Below are 22,993 nucleotides of genomic sequence, written 5' to 3'. Positions count from 1 at the left end.
TGTCTTAGGTGCCTGATTGAATTTTTTGAGCATGTGACTAAACACATTGATGAAGACAGAGCAGTAGATGTATGGATTTCAGCAAGGCATTTGATAAGGTACCCCATGCAAGACTTATTGAGAAAGTAAGGAGGCATTGGATCCAAGGGGAACTTGCTTTGTGGACCCAGAATTCGCTTGCCCACAGAAGGCAAAGAGTGGTTGCCTTCTCACTCTCTTTTCACTTCCGATGTTTGCGCCACCCTGAGCAGGGTGAATGTACGGAAGGCAGCTGGTCCAAACATGTACAGCTAATAAGCTGAGGACATGTCATGTTGGCACCAGAAACATTGCTCACTTGCATGTTACCCCCAGCACATCCTTTGACTGTGTTGGTTGTTGATGCAAATGACATTTTTCACTGTATGTTTCAATATACATGTGACACATAAAACTAATCTCTTTCAGGAAATAAAACTTTCAGCAAGGCATTTGATAAGGTACCCCATGCAAGACTTATTGAGAAAGTAAGGAGGCATGGGATCCAAAGGGACCTTGCTTTGTGGATCCAGAACTGGTTTGCCCACAAAAGGCAAAGAGTGGTTGCAGTCAGGTCATATTCTGCATGGAGGTCGGTGACCAGTTGTGTGCCTCAGGAATCTGTTCTGGGACCCCTTCTCTTCAAGATTTTTATAAATAACAGAAGTGGAGGGATGGGTTAGTAAATCTGCTGACGACACAAAGATTGCAGGTGTTGTAGACAGTGTGGAGGGCTGTCAAAGGTTACAGCGGGACATTAATAGGATGTAAAGCAACACACATAAAAGTTGCTGGTGAACGCAGCAGGCCAGGCAGCATCTCTAGGAAGAGGTGCAGTCGACGTTTCAGGCCGAGACCCTTCGTCAGGACTAACTGAAGAAAGAGTGAGTAAGGGATTTGAAAGTTGGAGGGGGAGGGGGACAGCCAAAATGATAGGAGAAGACAGGAGGGGGAGGGATGGAGCCATGAGCTGGACAGGTGATAGGCAAAAGGGATACGAGAGGATCATGGGACAGGAGGTCCGGGAAGAAAGACGGGGGGGGGGGACCCAAGAGGATGGGCAAGGGGTATATTCAGAGGGACAGAGGGAGAAAAAGGAGAGTGAGAGAAAGAATGTGCGTATAAAAATAAGTAACAGATGGGGTACGAGGGGGAGGTGGGGCATTAGCGGAAGTTAGAGAAGTCGATGTTCATGCCATCAGGTTGGAGGCTACCCAGACGGAATATAAGGTGTTGTTCCTCCAACCTGAGTGTGGCTTCATCTTTACAGTAGAGGAGGCCGTGGATAGACATGTCAGAATGGGAATGGGATGTGGAATTAAAATGTGTGGCCACTGGGAGATCCTGCTTTCTCTGGCGGACAAAGCATAGGTGTTCAGCAAAGCGGTCTCCCAGTCTGCGTCGGGTCTCGCCAATATATAAAAGGCCACATCGGGAGCACCGGATGCAGTATATCACCCCAGCCGACTCACAGGTGAAGTGTGTTGCCTCACCTGGAAGGACTTTTTGGGGCTCTGAATGGTGGTAAGGGAGGAAGTGTAAGGGCATGTGTAGCACTTGTTCCGCTTACACGGCTAAGTGCCAGGAGGGAGATCAGTGGGGAGGGATGGGGGGGACGAATGGACAAGGGAGTTGCGTAGGGAGCGATCTCTGCGGAATGCGGTGGGGGGGGAGGGAAAGATGTGCTTAGTGGTGGGATCCCGTTGGAGGTGGCGGAAGTTACGGAGAATTATATGTTGGACCCGGAGGCTGGTGGGGTGGTAGGTGAGGACAAGGGGAACCCTATTCCTAGTGGGGTGGCGGGAGGGTGGAGTGAGAGCAGATGTACGTGAAATGGGGGAGATGCGTTTAAGAGCAGAGTTGATAGTGGAGGAAGGGAAGCCCCTTTCTTTAAAAAAGGAAGACATCTCCCTCGTCCTAGAATGAAAAGCCTCATCCTGAGCGCAGATGCGACGGAGACGGAGGAATCGCAAGAAGGGGATGGCATTTTTGCAAGAGACAGGGTGAGAAGAAGAATAGTCCAGATAGCTGTGAGAGTCAGTAGGCTTATAGTAGACATCAGTGGATAAACAGTCTCCAGAGACAGAGACAGAAAGATCTAGAAAGGGGAGGGAGGTGTCGGAAATGGACCAGGTAAACTTGAGGGCAGGGTGAAAGTTGGAGGCAAAGTTAATGAAGTCAACGAGCTCTGCATGCATGCAGGAAGCAGTGCCAATGCAGTCGCCGATGTAGCGAAGGAAAAGTGGGGGACAGATACCAGAATAGGCACGGAACATAGATTGTTCCACAAAGTATAGGATGTAAAACTAGGCTGAGAAGTGGCAGATGGAGTTCAACCCAGATAAGTGTGAGGTGACACACATCAAAGTTGCTGGTGAATGCAGCAGGCCAGGTAGCATCTCTAGGAAGAGGTATAGTCGACGTTTCAGGCCGAGACCCTTCGTTGTTTGCGTTTGAGTGTGAGGTGGTTCATTTTGGTAGGTCAAATATGATGGCAGAATATAGTATTAATGGTAAGACTCTTGGCAGTGCGGAGGATCAGAGGGATCTTGCGGTCCGAGTCCATAGGACATTCAAAGCTGTTGTTGAGGTTGACTGTGTGGTTAAGAAGGTATATAGTGTATTGGCCTTCATCAACCGTGGGATTGAATTCAAGAGCTGAGAGGTAATGTTAGAGCTATATAGGACCCTGGTCAGATCCCACTTGGAATATTGTGCTCAGTTCTGGTCAGCTCACTACGGGAAGTATGTGAAAACTATAGAAAGGGTGCAGAGATTTGCAAGGATGTTGCCTGGATTTGGGAGCATGCCTTATGACAATAGGTTGAGTGAACTCGGACTTTTCTCCTTGGAGCGACGGAGGATGAGAGGTGACCTTATAGAGGTGTATAAGATGATGAGAGGCATTGATTGTGTGGATAGTCAGAGGCTTTTCCCCAGGGCTGAAATGGTTTCCACAAGAGGACACAGGTTTAAGGTGCTGGGGAGTAGGTACAGACGAGATGTAAAGGGTAAGTTTTTCACTCAGAGAGTGGTGAGTGCGTGGAATGGCTGCCGGTGATGGTGGTGGAGGCGGATATGATAGGGTCTTTTAAGAGACTTTTAGATAGGTACATGGAGCTTAGACAAATAGAGGGCTATAGGTAAGCCTAGTAATTTCTAAGGTCGGAACATGTTCAGCACAACTTTGTGGGCTGAAGTGCCTGTATTGTGCTGTAGGTGTTCTATGTTTCTATACCAAATCTCTTCAAACTCCCAATGAAGTATATTCACTGTCTTGACTTCTTTATAACTGCGTTGATATGTTGGGACCAGCTAAGGTCCTCAGAGATCTTGACACCCAGGAACTTGAAGCTGCTCACTCTCTCCACTTGTGATCCCTCTATGAGGATTGGTATGTGTTCCTTCATCTTACCCTTCCTGAAATCCACAATCAGGTCTTTCGTCTTACTGACATTGAGTGCCAGGTTGTAGCTGCGGCACCATTCCACTAATTGGCATATCTCACTCCTGTATGCCCTCTCGTCTCCACCTGAGAATCTACCAACAATGGTTGTAATGTCAGTAAATTTATAGATGATATTGTAGCTATGCCTAGTCGAGCAGTGGGCTAAGCACACACCCCTGATGCACACTGGCGTTGATCGTCAGCGAGGAGGATATGTCATCACCTATCCGCACAGATTGTGGAAGTCAAGGATCCAATTGCAGAGGGAGGTACAGAGGCCCAGGTTCTGTAACTTCTCAATCAGGATTGTGGGAATGATGGTATTAAATGCTGAGCTATAGTCGATGAACAGCATCCTGACATGGGTGTTTGTGTTCTCCAGGTCGTTAAAACCATGTGAAGAGCCATTGAGATTGCACCTGCCATTGACTTATTGTGACGATAGGCAAACTGCAATGAGTCCAGTCTCAGGTCCTTGCTGAGGCAGGAGTTCAGTCTAGTCATGACCAACCTCTCAAAGCATTTCATCACTGTAGACGTGCGTGCTACTGGGCGATAGTCATTATGGCAGCTCACATTATTCTTCTTAGGCACTGGTATAATGTTTGCCTTTCTAAAGCAAGTGGGAACTTCCGCCTGTAGCAGTGAGCCTTGCGAAGATTCATTCTCTTTAAAGACAGTCTAACATTGGCCTCTAAGACAGAGATTACAGGGTCACCAGGTGCAGTAGGGATCTTCACAACTACAGTTATCTCCCTTTCAAAGTGGGCAGAGAATGCGTTGACTTCATCTGGTAGTGAAGCATCACTGCCATTCATGACATTGGGTTTCACTTTCTGGGAAGTAATGTCTTGCAAACCCTGCCAAAGTTGTCGTACATCTGATGTCACCTCCAACCTCATTTGAAATTGTCTCTTCGCCCTTGAAATAGCCCCCCGCCAATCATAGCTGGTTTTTTGGTACAGGCATGGGTTGCCAGATTTTAATGCCACAGATCGAGCCTTCAGTAGACAACGTACCTCCTGATTCATCCATGGCTTTTGGTTTGCGAATGTACAGTAAGCCTTAACAGGCACACATTCATCCACGCAGGTCTTAATGAAGTTGTTAACAACTGCAGCATACTCATCCAAGTTCAAAGATGAATCCCTGAATGCAGTCCAGTCCATCGATTCAAAGCAGTACTGTAGGCGCTCCATACCTTCTTGGTCCTCACTGCTGGTGCTGCAGTCTTCAGTTTCTGTCTATATTCAGGGAGTAGAAATACAGCCAAGTGATCAGACTTCACGAAGTGAGGGTGTGGAATAGCACGGTAGGTATTCTTGATGGTAGTGTAACAATTGTCCAGTGTATTGTTTTCTCGAGAATTGCAAGTGATCTGTTGATTTTAGAAACATAGAAACAAAGAAAACCTACAGCACAATACAGGCCCTTCAGCCCGCAAAGTTGTGCCAAACATGTCCCTACCTTAGAAATTACTAGGGTTAACTAGAGCCCTCTATTTTTCTAAGCTCCATGTACCTATCCAAAAGTCTCTTAAAAGACCCTATTGTATCCACCTCCACCACTGTTGCCGGCAGCCCATTCCACACACTCACCATTCTCTGCGTAAAAACTTACCCCTGACATCTCCTCTGTACCTACACCCCAGCACCTTAAACCTGTGTCCTCTTGTGGCAATCATTTCAGCTCTGGGAAAAAGCCTCTGACTATCCACACGATCAATGCCTCTCATCATCTTATACACCTCTATCAGGTCACCTCTCATCCTCCATCGCTCCAAGGAGAAAAGGCCGAGTTCACTCAATCTATTCTCATAAGGCATGCTCCCCAATCCAGGCAACATCCTTGTAAATCTCCTCTGCACCCTTTCTATGGCTTCCACATCCTTCCTCCAGTGAGGCAACCAGAAATGAGTAAAGTACTCCAAGTGTGTTCTGACCAGGGTCCTATATAGTTGCAACATTACCTTTCGGTTCCAAAATTCAATTCCACAATTGATGAAGGCCAACACACCGTACGCTTTCTTAACCACAGAGTCAGTCTGCACAGCTGCTTTGAGCGTCCTATGGACTTGAACCCCAAGATCCCTCTGATCCTCTACTCTGCCAGGAGTCTTACCATTAATACTATATTCTGCCATCATATTTGACCTACCAAAATGAACCACTTCACACTTATCTGGGTTGAACTTCGTCTGCCATTTCTCAGTCAGGTTTTGTATTGTATCAATATCCTGCTGTAACTTCTGACAGCCCTCCACACTATCCACAACACCTCCAACCTTTGTGTCATCAATAAACTTACCAACACATCCCTCCACTTCCTCATCCAGGTCATCTATAAAAATCATGAAGAGTAAGGGTCCCAGAACAGATCCCTGAAGCACTCCACTGGTGACCAACCTCCATGCAGAATATGACAGGTCTACAACCACTCTTTGCCTTCTGTGGGCAAGCCAGTTCTGGATCCACAAAGCAATGTCCCTTTGGACCTCATACCTCCCTACTTTCTCAATAAGCCTTGCATGGGGTACCTTACCAAATGCCTTGCTGAAATCCATGTACACTACATCTACTGCTCTTCCTTCATCAATGTGTTCAATCACATCTTCAAATTCAATCAGGCTCGTAAGGCATGACTTGCCCTTGACAAAGCCATGCTGACTATTCCTAATCATGTTATACCTCTCTAAGTGTTCATAATTCCTGCTTCTCAGGATCTTCTCCATCAACTTACTAACCACTGAGGTAAGAGTCACTGGTCTATAATTTCCTGGGCTATCCTCACTCACTTTCTTGAATAAAGGTACAGTATCCACAATCCTCCATTCCTCCGGAACCTCTCCTATCACCATTGGTGATGCAAAGATCATTGCCAGAGGCTCAGCAATCTCCTCCCTTACCTCCCACAGTAGCCTGGGGTATGCCTCATTCGGTCCCGGCGACTTATCCAACTTGATGCTTTCCAAAAGCTCCAGCACATCCTCTTTCTTCATATCTACATGCTCACGCTTTTCAGTCCGCTGCCTGTCATCGCCAATCTCCAAGATCCTTTTCCACAGTGAATACTGAAGTAAAATATTCATTAAGTACCTCGGTTATTTCCTCTGGTTCCATACATACTTCCCCACTGTCACACTTGATAGGTCCTGCCCACCAAGGCCTTCTCATGTCCCCTTCTGGCTCTCCTAATTTCATTCTTAAGCTCCGTCCTATTAGCCTTATCATTTTCTGGATGTCTAACATTACCTAGCTCTCTGACCCTTTTGTAAGCTTTTCTTTTCTTCTTGACTAGGTTAATTACAGCCTTTGTACACCACGGATCCTGTACCCTACAATAACTTCCCTGTCTCATTAGAATGTACCTTTGCAGAACTCCACACAAATATCCCCTGAATATTTGCCACATTTCTTCCGTACTTTTCCCTGAGAATATCTGTTTCCAATTTAAGCTTCCAATTTCCCGCCTGATAGCCTCATAATTCCCCTTATTCTAATTAAACGCTTTTCCAACTTGTCTGTTCCTATCTCTTTCCAATGCTGTTGTAAAGGAGATCAAATTATGATCACTATCTCCAAAATGCTTTCCCACTGAGAGATCTGGCTTAGTGGTTTTCTTTCAGACTGACCTGGTTAAAATCCTCCAAGATGATGGTGAAGGCATTAGGGTGCACTGTTTCATGCATGTTGATCCCATTGCTCAGATCATCTAATGCCTGACTGACATTGGCCTCAGGTGAAATGTATACTGCTACCAAAATGATCCTAGAGTTCTCCTGCAGTAGGTAAAAAGAACGGCACTTAACTGCTGGATATTTCAGGTCTGGGGAGCAGAATTGGGATTGCACTGATCTATTTGTGCACCAAGAAGAGATGATCATGAGGCATACTCCTTCACCTCTGCTTTTGAGAGACTCTGTAGATCTATTCTGATAGTGTATAGTAAACCCTTCAACCTGAATCACTGTATCCAGTACAGGAGGGGTTAACCAGGATTGCGTGAAACAAAAGACACATGCGGTTCTAATGTCCCTCAGATTCAGCACTCCAGCCAGATCACAGGGGATAACGAGATGGCCTACAGGGATGAGGTCCAGCACCTGTCCGCACAGTGTGCCGACAACAACCTGGCCCTTAACACCCAGAAGACCAAAGAGATCATCGTGGACTTCAAGCACGCTAGAAGCCACACTCACGTTCCCACTTACATCAACAGAGCTGTAGTGGAGCGTGTATCAAGCTTCAAATTCCTTGGTGTCCACATTTCCGAGGATCTCACTTGGTCCCTGAACTCCTTTATTCTGATCAAAGAGGCGCAACAGCGCCTTTATTTCCTGTGGAGCATCAAGAAAGCTCACCTCTGTCCCAGGATACTGATGGACTTTACCATTGTACCATTGAGAGCATACTCACCAACTGCATCTCAGTGTGGTATGGCAATTGTCCCATATCAGACAGCAAAGCACTCCAGCATGTGGTGAAAACTGCCCAGTGGATTATCGGCACCCAATTGCTCACTATTAAAACATAGAAACATAGAAAATAGGTGCAGGAGTAGGCCATTCGGCCCTTCGAGCCTGTACTGCCATTCAGTATGATCATGGCTGATCATCCAACTCAGAACCCTGTACCAGCCTTCCCTTCATACTCCCTGATCCCTTTAGCCACAAGGGCCATATCTAACTCCCTCTTAAATATAGCCAATGAACTGGTCTCAACTGTCTCCTGTGGCACAGAATTCTACAGATTCACCACTCTCTGTGTGAAGAAGTTTTTCCTAATCTCGGTCCTAAAAGGCTTCCCCTTTATCCTCAAACTGTGACCCCTCGTTCTGGACTTCCCGAACATCGGGAACAATCTTCCTGCATCTAGCTTGTCCAATCCCTTTAGGTTTTTATACGTTTCAATAAGATCCCCCCTCAATCTTCTAAATTCCAATGAATATAAGCCTAGTCAATCCAGTCTTTCATCATATGAAAGTCCTGCCATCCCAGGGATCAATCTGGTGAACCTTCTTTGTACTCCCTCTATGGCAAGGATGTCTTTCCTCAGATTAGGGGACCAAAACTGCACACAATACTCCAGGTGTGGTCTCACCAAGACCTTGTACAACTGCTGTAGTACCTCCCTGCTCCTGTACTCGAATCCTCTTGCTATGAATGCCAGCATACAATTTGCCTTTTTCACCGCCTGCTGTACCTGCATGCCCACTTTCAATGATTGGTTTATAATGACACCCAGGTCTCGTTGCACCTCCCATTTTCCTAATCCCATACAAATAATAATCTGTTTTCCTGTTTTTGCCACCAAAGTGGATAACCTCACATTTATCCACATTAAATTGCATCTGGCATGAATTTGCCCACTCACCCAACCTATCCAAGTCACCCTGCATCCTCTTAGCATCCTCCTCACAGCTAACACTGCCGCCCGGCTTCGTGTCATCCGCAAACTTGGAGATGCTGCATTTAATTCCCTCATCTAAGTCATTAATATATATTGTAAACAACTGGAGTCCCAGCACTGAGCCTTGCGGTACCCCACTAGTCACTGCCTGCCATTCTGAAAAGGTCCTGTTTATTCCCACTCTTTGCTTCCTGTCTGTCAACCAATTCTCTATCCACATCAATACCATACCCCCAATACCGTGCGCTTTAAGCTTGCACACTAATCTCCTGTGTGGGACCTTGTCAAAAGCCTTTTGAAAATCCAAATATACCACATCCACTGGTTCTCCCCTATCCACTCTACTAGTTACATCCTCAAACAATTCCATGAGATTCACCAGACACGATTTTCCTTTCACAAATCCATGCTGACTTTGTCCGATGATTTCACTGCTTTCCAAATGTGCTGTTATCACATCTTTGATAACTGACTCTAGCATTTTCCCCACCACCGATGTTAGGCTAACCAGTCTATAATTCCCTGGTTTCTCTCTCCCTCCTTTTTTAAAAAGTGGAGTTACATTAGCCACCCTCCAATCCTCAGGAACTAATCCAGAATCTAAAGAGTTTTGAAAAATTATCACTAATGTATCCACTGTTTCTTGGGCTACTTCCTTAAGCACTCAGGGATGCAGACCATTTAGCCCTGGGATTTATCTTCCTTTAATCCCTTCAATTTACCTAACACCACTTCCCTACTAACACGTATTTCCCTCAGTTCCTCCATCTCACTAGACCCTCTGTCCCCTACTATTTCCGGAAGATTATTTATGTCCTCCTTAGAGAAGACAGAACCTAAGTAGTTATTCAATTGATCTGCCATGTCCTTGCTCCCCATAATCAATTCACCTGTTTCTGTCTGTAGGGGACCTACATTTGTCTTAACCAATCTTTTTCTTTTCACATATCCATAAAAGCTTTTACACTCAGCTTTTAAGTTCCCTGCCAGCTTTCTCTCATAATCTTTTTTCCCTTTCCTAATTAAGCCCTTTGTCCTCCTCTGCTGGACTCATAATTTCTCCCAGTCCTCAGGTGAGTCACTTTTTCTGGCTAATTTGTATGCTTCTTCTTTGGAATTGATACTATCCCTAACTTCTCTTGTCAGCCACGGGTGCACTACCTTCCCTGATTTATTCTTTTGCCAAACTGGGATGAACAATTGTTGTAGTTCATCCATGCGATCTTTAAATGTTTGCCATTGCATATCTACTGTCAACCCTTTAAGTGTGATTTGCCAGTCTATCTTAGCTAATCATGTCTCATACCTTCAAAGTTACCCTTCTTTAAGTCCAGAACCTTTGTTTCTGAATTAACTATGTCACTCTCCATCTTAGTGAAGAATTCCACCATATTATGGTCACTCTTACCCAAGGGGCCTCTCACGACAAGATTACTAATTAATCCTTCCTCATTGCTCAATACCCAGTCTAGAATAGCCTGCTCTCCAGTTGGTTCCTTGACATGTTGGTTCAATAAACCATCCCGCATACATTCCAAGAAATCCTCTTCCTCAGCATCCTTGCCAATTTGGTTCACCCAATCTATATGTAGATTGAGAACATCTACCATAAAAGCTGCCTGGGCAGGGCGAAAAGCATTATCAAGGATGCATCTCACCCTAACCATGGACTTTTTACTCTTCCCCCATCTGGTCGGTGCTACAGGAGCCACCGCTCCCACACCAGCAGGCACAGGAAGGGCTTCTTCCCTGACGCTCTGACCCCGCTGAACCTCACATCACAGCGCTAAGCAATATTGCACCCATATTGTACTGTTTCAGTAGTTTTATATTTGTGTGCTGTAGCACTTAGTTTTATTCCCAGTTATTTTGTAAATAACACTATTCTTTGCATTTCTGGGCAGATGCTAACTGCATTTCATTGGCTTTGTATCTGTACTCGGCACAATGACAATAAAGTTGAATCTAATCTAATCTAGCTCTGTGATCCTCAAGTTTATTCACCAGAGACTGCACATTTGACAGCAAGACACATCTCCTTCTTTGCCATGCTATTTAAATGCATTTCTAAATATCCATCACCCTGTCCTTACCTTGTTACCTCAACAAAATACTCCATCAAATTAATAAGCCATGGTTTCCTCCGCAAAACGCTGTGCTGACAACTCCTGACCATTCCCTGCCTTTCCAATTGCATACAAATCCTGTCCTTAAGGATTATCTCCAGTCAACTGCCTACTATTCATATTGGTTTACTAGCCTGTAGTTACCTGGTGATCCCTGTTGTTCTTCTTAAATAAAGGAAGAAAATCAACTATACTCTAGTCTTCTCACAACTTAACTGTGACTAGCATAGATGCAAATCCTCCAGATCTGCGCTGTGCTAACTCCACTCGAGCAACCTGTGATAAACGTCATCTGGACCTAGGGATTTATTAACTCTTGCCATAGAATCAGAGTAAAAGGTCATTAAACCAAATCATCTCTGTGAATTAATACAATTTGTCCGCATTTGGCCAATATCCTTCTAAACCTTTTTTAACCAGGTACCTGTCCAAACGTCTGTTAAACATTGTAATTGTATCGAGTTCTACAGCTTCATCTGGCAGTTCATTCCACATACCCACCACCCTCTAAGTGAAAAAGTTATCCCTCAGGTCCCCTTTAAATTGCTCACTTCTCATCTTAAACCTATGTTCTCTAATCTTGTACTCCCTATCCTAGGAAAAAGACTGTGACAATTTACTTTACCTCCACCCCTCAGGAATTTCAAAGGTTCAAAGGTTCATTTTGTCATCAAAGTATGTATAATGAAATATGTATAGTGAAAGAAGAGCTAGTAAGTTCAGTTAGTCCTGACGAAGGGTCTCGGCCCGAAATGTCGACTGTACCTCTTCCTAGAGATGCTGCCTGGCCTGCTGTGTTCATCAGTAACTTTGACATGTGTTGCTTGAATTTCCAGCATCTACAGAATTCCTCGTGTTGACATTCCCTGGAACGCTTCTGCTGCCTTTCTTAAATAAAGACAAACATTACTCCAGTCTTCTGGTACCTCACTTGTGAGTAAAGGTGATGCATATAACTCTGCCAGGGCACTTGCAAATACGTCTCCAGCTTCCCCACACTGTCTTCGGATACACCTTATTAGGCTCAAGGGATTTATCACTTAATATACTTTAAAACTATACATTACTATTCATGAGGGGTGACCTCACTGAAATCTGGCTGAGTGGTGTCATAACAACAATCTCTCCCGATCAGCAAGATCAAGGATATTACCTTAAATTCTCTATCAATTGCACAACATCCAATTCAGAATAGCTGATCCCCTAGTGGGCTTAACCACAAGCTGCTCAAAAAGACATCTTGTAGGCACTCTAGAAATTCTCCCTCTTTCAATCCAGCACCAACATGATTTTCCTAAACTACCTGCATATTCAAATTCCCCATGACTATTGTAACATTGCCCTTTTGGCATGCATTTTCTATCTCCCGTTGTAATTTGTAGATCGCATCCTTATTACTGCTTGGGGCTCTGTATACAACTCCCATCAGGGTTGTTTTACTCTTGCAGTTCCTTAGCTCTATCCACAATGATTCAATGCCTTTTAACCCTATGTCACCCCTTTCTAATGATTTGATTTCATATTTTACCATGGAGCAACACCGCCCCTCTGCATTCCTGCCTGTCCTTTCAATTCAATGTGTATCCTTGGACATTAAGCTCCCAGTTATAATCTTTTTTCAGCCTTGATTTAGTGCTACCTACCACATCATACCTACCAATCTGTAACTGTGTACAAGTTCATCTCTCTTAATCTGTATACTGCACGCATTCAAATATAACACCTTCAGTCCCGTATTAATCCTTTTCAATTTTGTCCACCTTACATGTTATCCCATTGACTGCAATTTTACCCTTTCAACAGCCTCTCCTCACGACACATTGCCTGTGTTCGTAAATCAGCACTATCACTCTGCCAAATTAGTTTAAACCTTCCCAAGCAACTCTTGCCAACCTGCCTGCATGGGTATTGGACCCCTACTGGTTCAGGGGTAACCTGTCCCTTTTGTACAGGTACTACCTTCCCCAGAACAGATATTAATGATGCATAAATCTGCACTCCTGCCCGCTGCACCAGTTCTTCAGCCACACATTCATCTGCCAAATCATCCTAATCCTGCTCTCACTGGCACAGGCACAAGGCAGTATCCAGAGATTACTACCCTGGAAGTACTGTTTCTCAGCTTTCAACCTAGCTCCTTAAAACCTCTCTTCAGGTCCTCCTCACCTTGTCTACCTATGTCACTGGCGCCAATTTGCACCACAATATCTGACTGTTCACCCTCACCCTTGAGAATACCATGGACTCGATCTGAGACATCCTTGATTCTGGCAGAAGAGAGGTAACATATTATCTGGCTGTCTCTATCAGGCACACAGAACCTCTTCTCTGTTCCTCTGACTAATAAATCTCCTATCAACATTGGAGTTATCTTCACCCGCGGCTCTTCTGAGCCATAGCACTAGACTCAGTGCCAGAGACCCAGTCACTGTGGCTCCCTCAACTGTCTATCTCCCATCTCCTCCTCCTTGGTGAGTGCAAATGAGAAGTGTTCATTGAGGACCTTGCCCTTATCGCCACACTTCATTCACGGATTAGCATTTGGTCCCCATGAAATGAGTGAAGCAATATGGGCAAGGACCTGAATGAAGGTTTCTAGTTTGCATTCATTAAGAAGGATCTGGTGGATGAAGAGCTCTTGCTGCTGATACACTTGATTCTACATCTGAGAATAATGGGATTTTCCCTAATCTCACACCAAGGATACAACCAGTACTGCAGACTAGACTGCAAATGTGGCCTAGGTAAAATTTTGTATATCTGAAACACAACTTCCTGACTTTTATAATCAATGTCCTGACTGATGAAGGCAAGCGTTCTCTGTGTACCCACGACTGTGTTGCCAAACACAGCTCCAATCTGCTAATTAAATTTGCTGACGACACTACACTGATTGGCCTAATCTTAAATAATAATGAGGCAGCCTACAGAGAAGAAGTCATCACCTTGACATGGCACTGTCAAGAAAACAACTTCTCTCTCGATGTTGCAAAAACAAAGGAGCTGGTTGAGGATTACAGGAGGAACGGAGGAGAGCTAAGCCCTATTGACATCAATGGATCAGCTTTGTTCCTTGGTATCCACAACACCAAGGTGCTCACCTGGTCTGTACACACTGGTTGTGTGTAGAAAAGGATACAATAGCGCCTCTTTCACCTCAGATGGTTGAAGAAGTTTGGCATGGACCCCCAAATCCTAAGAACTATCTACAGGGGAACAATTGAGAACATCCTGACTGGCTGCATCATTGCCTGCTATGGGAACTGTACTTCCCGCAATCACCAGACTCTGCAGAGAATGGTGCAGACAACCCAGCACATCTGTAGATGTGAACTTCCCACTATTGAGGAGATTTACAGAGGCAGGTGTGTAAAAAGGGCCTGAGTCACCCTAATGACAAACTGTTCCAGCTGCTACTATTTGGGAAATGGTACCATAACATGAAAGCGAAGACCAACAGGCTCTGGGACAGCTTCTTCCACTAGGCCATCGGACTGATTAATTCATGTTGATACAATTGTATTTCTATGTTATGCTGACTGTCCTGTTGTACAGAAACCATAGAAAACCATAGAAAAACTACAGCACAGAAACAGGCCTTTCGGCCCTTCTTGGCTGTGCCAAACCATTTTCTGCCTAGTCCCACTGACCTGCATATGGACCATATCCCTCCATACACCTCCCATCCATGTATCTGTCCAATTTATTCTTAAATATTAAAAAAGAACCCGCATTTACCATCTCGTCTGGCAGCTCATTCCACACTCCCACCACTCTCTGTGTGAAGAAGCCCCCCACTAATGTTCCCTTTAAACTTTTCCCCCCTCACCCTTAACCCATGTCCTCCGGTTTTTTTCTCCCCTAGCCTCAGTGGAAAAAGCCTGCTTGCATTCGCTCTATCTAAACCCATCATAATTTTATATACCTCTATCAAATCTCCCCTCATTCTTCTACACTCCAGGAAATAAAGTCCTAACCTATTTAACCTTTCTCTGTAACTGAGTTTCTCAAGTCCCGGCAACATCCTCACAAACCTTCTCTGCACTCTCTCAACCTTATTAATATCCTTCCTGTAATTTGGTGACCAAAACTGAATACAGTACTGGAGATTCGGCCTCACCAATGCCTTATACAACCTCATCATAACAATCCAGCTCTTATACAATACTTTGATTAATAAAGGTCAATGTACCAAAAGCTCTCTTTAAGACCCTATCTACCTGTGATGCTACTGTTAGGGAATTCTGTATCTGTATTCCCAGATTCCTCTGTTCTACTGCACTCCTCAGTGCCCTACCATTTACCTTGTATGTTCTACCTTGGTTTGTCCTTCCAAGGTGCAATACCGCACACTTGTCTGTATTAAACTCCATCTGCCATTTTTCAGACCATTTTTCCAGCTGTTCCAAGTCCCTCTGCAAGCTTTGAAAACCTTCCTCACTGTCCACTACACCTCCAATCTTTGTATCATCAGCAGATTTGCTGATCCAATTTACCACATTATCATTGATATAGATGACAAATAACAATGAACCCAGCACTGATCCCTGTGGCACACCACAAGTCACAGGCCTCCACTCTGAGAAGCAATTTATTATAAATTACACATTGCACATTTAGATGAAGATGTAACATAAAGATTTTTATTCTTCATGTATATGAAAGATATAAGAAATAAAGTCAGTTCAGTTCAATTCTAACCTGTTCAGTCACCACTTTCTGGGGGCTCCTCAGATCCCTCTGTACACCAATGCTCATAGGGTCTCATCAACTATTGTATATTTTCCTCTTGTATTTCACATCCCAAAATGCCACACCTTACACTTGTTTGGATTTAACCTCTTGTAATCCTATATTTATGGCGTATTTGTCTTCAGAATTGAATTGCATTTACTGCTTTTATACCGATGTGACCAATAAATTCATCTCTTCCTGAAGTATACTAACTTTGTCCATATTATCGATTTTGCTATCATCGAGATCAAGGCCAAAATAGCACAGGAGGCAAGGATCCCATTGAGACACACAAATTCCGTGGTGTTTAGCTGTTCAGTCACCAGCATCATTCATTCATTCATTTGATTTATTTCTTTATTTATTTCGAGATACAGCGCAGAACAGGCCTTTTTGGTTCAGCCCAGCAACCCAGTGATTTAACACTAGCCTAATCACAGGAAAATATACAATGACCAATTAACCCATTGATCAGTATGTCTTTGGACGATGGGTGGAAATCTGAGCACCCAGAGGAAACCCATGCACACACGGTAAAACATACAATCTTCCTTAGAGGATACTGGAATTGAACTCCCATCTCTATGTCTCAAGTTGCAACAGTGTCATGCCAACTGCTACCATGGCGTCCAAAGCCATCTTCAAAGCCATACACTGTTTGCCACCAAGCTAATTTTGGCTTCAACAATATAGGGTTTTATTTTTCTTGTCAGTCACTATGTGGGACTTGGTAAAAACATTGCTAACATCAACATCAAAAAAAAAATCAGAAATATCAACTTAGCTTCATCATAATGTGTTGGATTTCCAAAATCCCAAGGTAAAAAATCAAATTGCATATTAAACCCTTGCCATTTCATAAATGAGTTATGTGTTTTTATGAACTGAGGTCAAATATAGTCTATCAACCCAGGTCAACTATAGTCTATTAACCAAAGTCAACTGTAGTCTGTGAACTGAGGTCAACCGTAGGCGATCAATTGAGGTCAACTATATTCTAACTCTATCCCAACTGTATCCCAGCATGAGCAACACTGGGCACGTGAATACAGAAAAATAAAGTCACAGATAATCCTCAAACTGCTTACCTGCAGTGCATCGTTCCATTTTGCTCTGTTTTCCACTTCAAGCATATAACTGACAATTTGAAAGAACTTCTAGGTAAATAAAAAAGAAAATAAATTTTGTCATTCTTTCATTGCTCTCAATCTTCTTTCACAAATTACCTTATTTAATAATATTATTCAACATCTATGCTTTTGGAAGTGTCTGAAAAAAATGGTCAGTAATGTTTTAGGTTGGAGGATATGTTGCTGTTCTATATTTTATCTCTAGTGTGATATCAGGCAGTAAGCTAGATGTTAAAACATATACTATGCAACTCAATGTACCTCATAAACTGTGAATGAGGTTGCAATGATTTCTAGAGTCACTATTGCCAGGCACATTAAATGGTGATGAATTGTATCTGCAGTCATTATGAGTACAGAGAGAACATTTAGATTTTATTTATTTGAACAAGTAGTTTCAGTCATAATCTCTTTTGCTTTGTGAGAAAGGGAGATTAAGGAAGGGCAAGTCCTTTTGATGATTTGAGGACATTCTAATACCCCCTAGTGCCATCTTATCTTTCATCAGCTTCAATATGGCTGATACCTTCAATGGTGATGATATTAAGGAAGTTGAAATATTTAATTTTTTTCTCTCTGATGGAGAGAATGTGGCATTTAAAACAATGCAAATCACAGAATTAAATCTTAGTTAGACTGATGAATGCAAACAAGTATCTGATTTAAATCAACACACATAAAAGTTGCTAGTGAACGCAGCAGGCCAGGCAGCATCTCTTTTATGTGTGTTGCTTGAATTTCCAGCATCTGCAGAATTCCTGTTGTCTGATTTAAATCTGTAGATTTCATCTCCCAATGCTTGGAGTAAGTAATAAAATCTTATTTTTAATGTAACATACAAGGTATTGATATATTCTTTTGAGGTTTTATGTCAACAATTTGGATGATGAAATTGATGGCTATGTTGCCAACTTTGCAAACAGTACAAAAATAGGCAGAGGGGCAGATGGAAAGCAGCCAGTGAGTGAGTGGAGCTTTGAGGCTCTGACTTGAGAGGCTTCGACGAGAAGAGGCGGAGGACAGGCTTGCTCGCAGTTAGTCTTTACAATGCCTCCTGAGACGGTGATGTGCCTCTCACGTGAGATGTGGCAGTCTTGGGGGAACTCCCCTCTCCTGCAGAGTCACATCTGCCAGAAGTGCATACGGCTGGGCGATCTAGAAGATCGTGTAAGGAATCTGGAGCAGCAGCTGGATGATCTTCGACTCATAAGGGAGAATGAGGCAGTCATAGATGAGAGCTACAGGGAGGTAGTCACACCTAGGCTGTTGGAAGCAGGTCATTGGGTGACAGTCAGAGGGGGGAAAGTGAAGTTGAGCAGACAGGTAGTGCAGAGCACCCCTGTAGCCATTCCCCTGAATAATAAGTTTACTGTCCTGGATACGGTTGGCGGGGACGACCGACCAGGTGTGAGCCACGGTGGCAGGGCCTCCGGCACTGAGTCTGACCTGGTGGTGCAGAAGCGTGGGATGGAGAAGAGGAGAGCTGTCGTCGTTGGAGACTCTATAGTCAGGGGAGCAGACAGGAGATTTTGTGGACATGAGAAGGACACCCGCATGGTTTGTTGCTTCCCAGGTACCAGGGTCCGGGATGTCTCTGACCGGGTGCACGACATCCTGGTACGAGAGGGAAAGCTACCAGAAGTCGTGATACATGTTGGGACCAGCGACATAGGCAGGAAGAGGGATGAGGTCCTGAAGTGTGAGTTTCGGGAACGAGGCAGAAGGCTGAAGAACAGGACCTCAAGGGTGGCGTTCTCAGGATTGCTGCCAGTGCTATGTGACAGTGATGGTAAGAATTGGAGGAGATGGCAGTTGAATGCGTGGCTGAGATGTTGGTGCAGGGAGCAGGGTTTTAGATTTTTGGGATCTATTCTGGGGGAGGTGGGACCTGTACAGATTGGATGGGTTGCACCTGAACTCAAGGGGGAGCAATATCCTTCAGGTAGGTTCGTTGGCATGGTTCGGGAGGGTTTAAACTAATTTGCCAGGGGGATGGGACCCAGAGCGATAGAGCAGTGAAAGACGTGCATGGAGTAAAACCAGATCTAACATACAGAGAGGCTTTGAGGAAAGAGAAGCTGAATAAACGGTGTAAAGACAGTAAGGTAGAAGGGCTGAAATGTGTGTACCTCAATGCAAGAAGCATCAGGAACAAAGGTGATGAACTGAGAGCTTGGATACATACATGGAATTATGATGTAGTGGCCATTACAGAGACTTGGCTGGCACCAGGGCAGGAATGGATTCTCAATATTCCTGGATTTCAGTGCTTTAAATGGGATAGAGAGGGCGGGAAAAGGAGAGGAAGGGTGGCATTACTGGTCAGGGATACTATTACAGCTACAGAAAGGGTGGGTAATGTAGCAGGATCCTCTTTTGAGTCATTATGGTTGAAAGTCAGGAACAGGAAGGGAGCAGTTACTCTATCGGGGGTATTCTATAAGCCCCCTGGTAGCAGCAGAGATACAGAGGAGCAGATTGGGAGGCAGATTTTGGAAAGGTGCAAAAATAACAGGGTTGTTATCATGGGTGACTTTAACTTCCCTAATATTGATTGGCACCTGATTAGTTCCAAGGGTTTAGATGGGACAGAGTTTGTTAAGTGTGTCCAGGATGGATTCCTGTCGCAGTATGTGGACAGGCCGACCAGGGGGAATGCCATACTAGATCTAGTACTAGGTAATGAATCAGGTCAGGTCACATATCTCTCAGTGGGTCCCAATTCACACTGGCAAGTTCTAGCCTTATAGCCTCATAATTTGCCTTTCCCCAACTAAAAATTTTCCTGTCATCTCTGATTCTATCCTTTTCCATGATAACGCTAAAGACCAGGGAGCAGTGGTCACTTTCGGCCTGTGATGTTGTGACAAACTTTTAACCTTTTCTAAAATCAATCTAACCACTCCCTCTTACGTAGCCCTCCATTTTTCTATCATCTATACAGTAGTTGCATTGTATATAAATCAGATGACATAGCATCTACTGGCTAAGCATAGCTCCAATTCCATACTCGGGTTTGCTGATGACTCCTTTGTCTTTGGCCGATTCAAAGGTGGTGATAAATCACCACATAGGAGGGACATTTAAAATTTGACTGAGTGGTGCCACAGCGACAACATCTTACTTAATGTCAGAAACACTAAGGAACTGATTATTGACTGCAAGAGCAGAAAACCTGAGGTCCATGAGCCAGTCCTCTTTGGAGTCGGGAGAGCAACTTTAAATTCCTGGTGTTATCATTTTGGAGGACCTGCCCTCGGCCCAGCATGTAGAAACAATTACGAATAAAGCAGGGCAGAGCCTCTAGATCCTCAGGAGTTTGCAAGGATTCGCATGACATCTAAAACTTGGAACAACTTGCATAGGTGTGTGCTGGACAGCATTTTGACTGACCGCATCACAGCTTGGTATAGAAACACTAAAACCCTTCAATAGGAAATCCTACAAAAAGTAATGGTTATGACCCATTCCATCACAGGTAAAACCCTCCACACCATTGAGCAAGTCTACACGAAGCATCATGGCAGGAAAGCAGCATCCATCATCATAGAATTCTACAGCACATTACAGGCCCTTTGGCCCACAATGTTGTGCCGACCGTGTAACCTACTCTAGAAACTGCCTAGAATTTCCCCACCACATAGCCCTCTATTTTACTAAGCTCCATGTACCTATCTAAGAGTCTCTTAAACATTCTATTGTATCCACCCCTGCCGTCTTCACTGGCAGTGCATTCCATGCACCCACCACTGTGTGAAAAACTTACCCCTGACAACCCCCTTATACCTATTTCCAAGCATCTTAAAACAATGCTTCCTCATGTTAGCCATTTCAACCCTGGGAAAAATCCACACGAACAATGCCTCTCATCATCTTATACACCTCTATCAGGTAACCTCTCATCCTCCGTTGCTTCAAGGAGAAGAGGCCAAGTTCCCTCAACCTATTTTCATAAGGTATGCTCTCCAATCCAGGCAACATTATTGTAAATCTTCTCTGCACTCCATCTATCGTATCCATATCCTTCCTGTAGTGGGGTGACCAGAATTGAACACAGTACTCCAAGTGGGGTCTGACCAGGGTCTTATATAGCTGTAACATTACGTCATGGCTCTTGAACTTAATCCCACGGTTGATAAAGGCCAACACACCATATGCCTACTCACAACATGTTTGGCACAGTTTTGTGGCTGAAGGACCTGCATTGTGCTGTAGGTTTTCAATGTTTCTATGTTTCTAACACTGTCAACTTGCACAGCAGATTTGAGTGTCCTATGGACATGGACCCCAAGATCTCTCTGATACTTCACACTACCAAGAGTCTTACCATTAACATTACATTCTGTCTTCAAATTTGACCTACTGAAATGAACCACTTCATACTTATCTGGGTTGAATTCTATCTGCCACTTCTCAGCCCAGTTCTGCATCCTATCAATGTTCCGCTGTAACCTCTGACAAGCCTTCAGACTATCCACAACACCCCCAACTTTTGTGTCATCAGCAAACTTACTAACCCACCCTTCTACTTGCTCATCCAGGTCACTTATAAAAATCACAAAGAGGAGGGGTCCCAGATCAGATCCCTGTGGAACACCACTGGTGTTACATACCTCAAGGAGATCTTGTGACTTTCTTGTAAGAATGATGTAATGGTCTTTTGGAGGTCACCTGATGTAATTTTCCCACCGATGAGAGGTCACGTGATGACATGTTCACCACGGGTATAAGAAGGAAGACCCCTGGTGACGCAGTTAGTTTTCCAGTTAGAACGTCAATGCGATACTCCACTCTGCTGCTTGTTTGCATTATGACGCAGTTTTGATTTTAAACGGAGTTTTATGTTCTAATGTAAGGTACAGAAGTCTGAGCTGACAGTTTGACCAATTGCTGTCAGGTTTGTTAATGTATCTTTTCAGTATCATTGGAGAGTGAAGATGGGACGCTGAAGGAGACGTTTGACGGGTTTGGAAAGGATCAACCATTATTGAATTTGTTCAAGAAAGAGTGAACTGCATGAGATAGCCTCTGCTAAAAAGGAAGCAGAAAAGGCTGTGCAAGATCTTTTCTACGGAGGAGGAAGGTCAGTGCCTTTAAAACCGTTTTATTTCCGTCGTCGTTTATCCTGTGGACGAGGCAGGATCTGGCTGGGAGCGGCAGTGACATTGTGTCTTCGAGGAATTCGTCACTTCATGCAAGTCTCTCCTAATTGACTATATAAATCTCTTGGACTTTAAAATTTACCATTCAAAGAACTGTGTGTTTGAATTTATTGCTTTAAGAACTAGCACTGAGTAATGGTTTAATGAATGGCCGCATAGCCGTTCACTTCTGCTTAGGGTTTTCGTTTTTATTTTCCATTGTTTATCAGAGTTTAATAATTATTCCTTTATAAATCCTGACTCAATATATTCATTGTTGCCGATCACGTGATGTTAATTGGGGGCTTGTATGGGTATGTTCCGATTTTGAGTTTAAGTGCTTGTTTAATTATCAAACCTGATTTGGAGAAGGGAATATACCTGATTCTTTTGTTTGATTGGGGTGTGAGTGGTATTCGGCAGCAATGGATGTTGATGAGCTTAAGGAGACGCCAAACCCGGAGGTTTTAGTGAATGCAAGAAAACCTGAGGTGTCGGAGATTGCTAAAAGGTTGAACCTTAAAGGTATTACGAAGGGTACACCTAAGCCCATAGTTCAGAAAAAAATCGCTGAGCATTATGTAAGTTTGGGAAAGTTTTATGAGGAGGTGTTTGGGAGGTTTCCAATAAGTACACTGGAAATGCAGTTGCATCTTGAACAGATAAAGTTTGAGAAATTTAAAGCAGAAATGGCCGAAAGAGAAGCAATTAAAATAAGGGAATTTTAAGAGAGTGAGACAAATAAACTAAGAGAATTTCAAGAAAGAGAAGTTGAAAACCTGAGGAAATTTGAGCTAGAGATGCAGAAATTAAAGATGGAAAATCGATCTTCTGGTTCTAGGGAACAGTTTGTAGCAAGTTGTGAGGTTGTTTTGGCTCCTCCATTTAATGAGACAGAAGTGGATAAATATTTCCAGCATTTCGAAATTGTTGCTCTGAGTTTAGAGCAGCCGAAAGAGAAATGGCCAGTCTTGTTACAAAGTTTAAT

General features: G+C 43.8%; 1 protein-coding gene across 1 annotated transcript in view; it reads right to left on the bottom strand.

Annotated features, from left to right (window-relative positions):
- LOC140190525 (adhesion G protein-coupled receptor B2-like) overlaps positions 1 to 22,993 on the bottom strand; it is a 1,142,782-nt gene that overhangs the window by 680,958 nt on the left and 438,831 nt on the right. The window contains exon 11 of the mRNA XM_072247176.1: positions 16,823 to 16,891. Within this exon, the coding sequence (XP_072103277.1) occupies positions 16,823 to 16,891 (69 nt within the window). The remainder of the gene's footprint in view (positions 1 to 16,822; positions 16,892 to 22,993) is intronic.

This window comes from Mobula birostris, chromosome 30 (genome assembly GCF_030028105.1).
Source record: "Mobula birostris isolate sMobBir1 chromosome 30, sMobBir1.hap1, whole genome shotgun sequence".
NCBI classification, from domain to species: Eukaryota; Metazoa; Chordata; class Chondrichthyes; order Myliobatiformes; family Myliobatidae; genus Mobula; species Mobula birostris.
Note: the sequence above shows the minus strand (reverse complement) of the source record. Positions and strands in the feature narration are given on the sequence as shown.